The 1,810-nt window shown below is 36.2% G+C and overlaps 1 protein-coding gene across 1 annotated transcript; it reads left to right on the forward strand.

Moving 5' to 3' along the window:
- Nucleotides 1–3: 3 nt before the first annotated feature.
- LOC108167235 (olfactory receptor 52K1-like) lies at nt 4–603 on the forward strand. The gene has a single exon (XM_017310618.1). It carries the CDS (start codon nt 4–6, stop codon nt 532–534), a length of 531 nt encoding a protein of 176 aa, XP_017166107.1. The 3' UTR covers nt 535–603.
- The last annotated feature ends 1,207 nt before the right edge of the window (nt 604–1,810 follow it).

Genomic DNA, 1,810 nt, shown 5'->3' on the forward strand with positions numbered 1-1,810 from the left:
GTCATGTCGAAGCAGAGAGTCATGAAGCTGGCGTCCTTTTTTTGGTTAACATCAGCTTTCATTGTTGCACTCAACCTTTTTCTGACATATAAACTAAAGTTATGCCGTCCATATATTAACAGGCTTTTCTGTGTAAATTGGAGCATTGTGTCACTGGCATGTTTCCCTAATGAAACCTCTATTAATGAAATTGTTGCAAACATTACAATACTTATTTGTATTCTTTATGGTTTCTTCATTGTTTGGTCATACATGTATATAATTAAAAGATGTGCCAGTTCTATGGAAAACCGGGCCAAGTTCATGCAAACATGTGTGCCACATTTAATTTCCTTGTGCACCTTTATTCTAACTATTTTGACTGATATTATTAATAATCGACGTAGTTCTGCAGATGTAGCCAAGACTTTGCAAAATTTTATTGCAATGGAATTTCTTGTCATTCCTCCCCTCATAAATCCACTCATTTATGGTTTCAAACTGACSAAAGTTAGAAACAGAATTATTACTTTTGTTACYCTCAGATGTAAATAAATGYRAGCACAACTCTTTCAGACGTATTAAAAAGCAATGCTTTCATAAACATTTACTTTGATTTTTGCTTTCTATTTAGTTTTTTCTGCTCAGAAATGTTTTTCTTTCATTCTTGTTTCAAGGTGGTAAGTTAACTACATTTACATGTTTAAAATTTGACTTCAGAAATGTTTAATCTCAAATGGTTTWATATTTTGATATTCTGTGARAATAAAATGTTAAAAATAATGTCACATATGAGAAGACTATACTGTATGTTTTGTCAAAATGTAATCGAGGCTAGGAAGGCAGCTGTGGAAATTATCTGTGGAAAATATTGTTTACATGACAAACCTGGCAATATGCATAAATATTTTAGCTGTTATTTGGCTGCTTCATCTTGCAGGATATTATTTTAAACATAATTTTTCTTCTTTTTCAATAAGCTGCATCTTTACTGACTAAAATCAAATTTAAAAATGGGTGGGAAACACTTTTCCACAAGATGATCAATTCATCCATTTTGTGTAATCCTGATAAGTATAGAAGGGATTCCCTCCTCAGAGATAACAAGGATCACAGATTTTTAAAGGACATAATCTCTGTAGAGGGTTGGACATTTAACCATGAGGAGATTGTCTTCCAATAGGAAGTCCTTGGAAAATGTTAATTTCATGTTTCCAAATTACCATAGGCCTATTTTCATGGCCACAATTCAAAATGAGACGAGAGAGYGTGCCCTTACAATCAGGTGTGTGTAAACAATCAGGAAACGGCTACAAGGAAAACGGCTGCTGTACGTTGCAGCTGCTATCCAGGTGGAGATGGATGCCTCAGCTGCTGGTGCTCTGACCARCCACAGCATTAGWCTTTGTAATTAGTGATGTGAAATGTACACCAACATGGCCGTCATTAGGCATGAAGTTAGTACAGGAGGCAGCCAAATCCGTCAAATTAACAGCTATTTTCCATGGTGGAGCGACACATGGGGCTAAGCAGCAACAACAGTCGGTTAGCAAGCATTCTCTACGTGGGACTGTCAGCCCATCCTCTGTGTTTTTGGATGTGTTGAGGTGGCACAGAAAATTTAAACCAGCCTATTATAATGTCACACCAGAGGTGCATAAATAATTAATCATCTTGATAAATTAAAGTTAAAAAGGTAGCGTCAGATTGTCCACACGAAAGTGTTGCAGGAGGGATTGTTTCTTTTACCACTGATTCTTTCATACGGCATCACAACTTGTACAGCTGCTTTGTGGTGCAACTGTGAAGAAAACCAGCAACAGTGTTGACT

This window comes from Poecilia reticulata, linkage group LG2 (assembly GCF_000633615.1).
Source record: "Poecilia reticulata strain Guanapo linkage group LG2, Guppy_female_1.0+MT, whole genome shotgun sequence".
Lineage (NCBI taxonomy): Eukaryota > Metazoa > Chordata > Actinopteri > Cyprinodontiformes > Poeciliidae > Poecilia > Poecilia reticulata.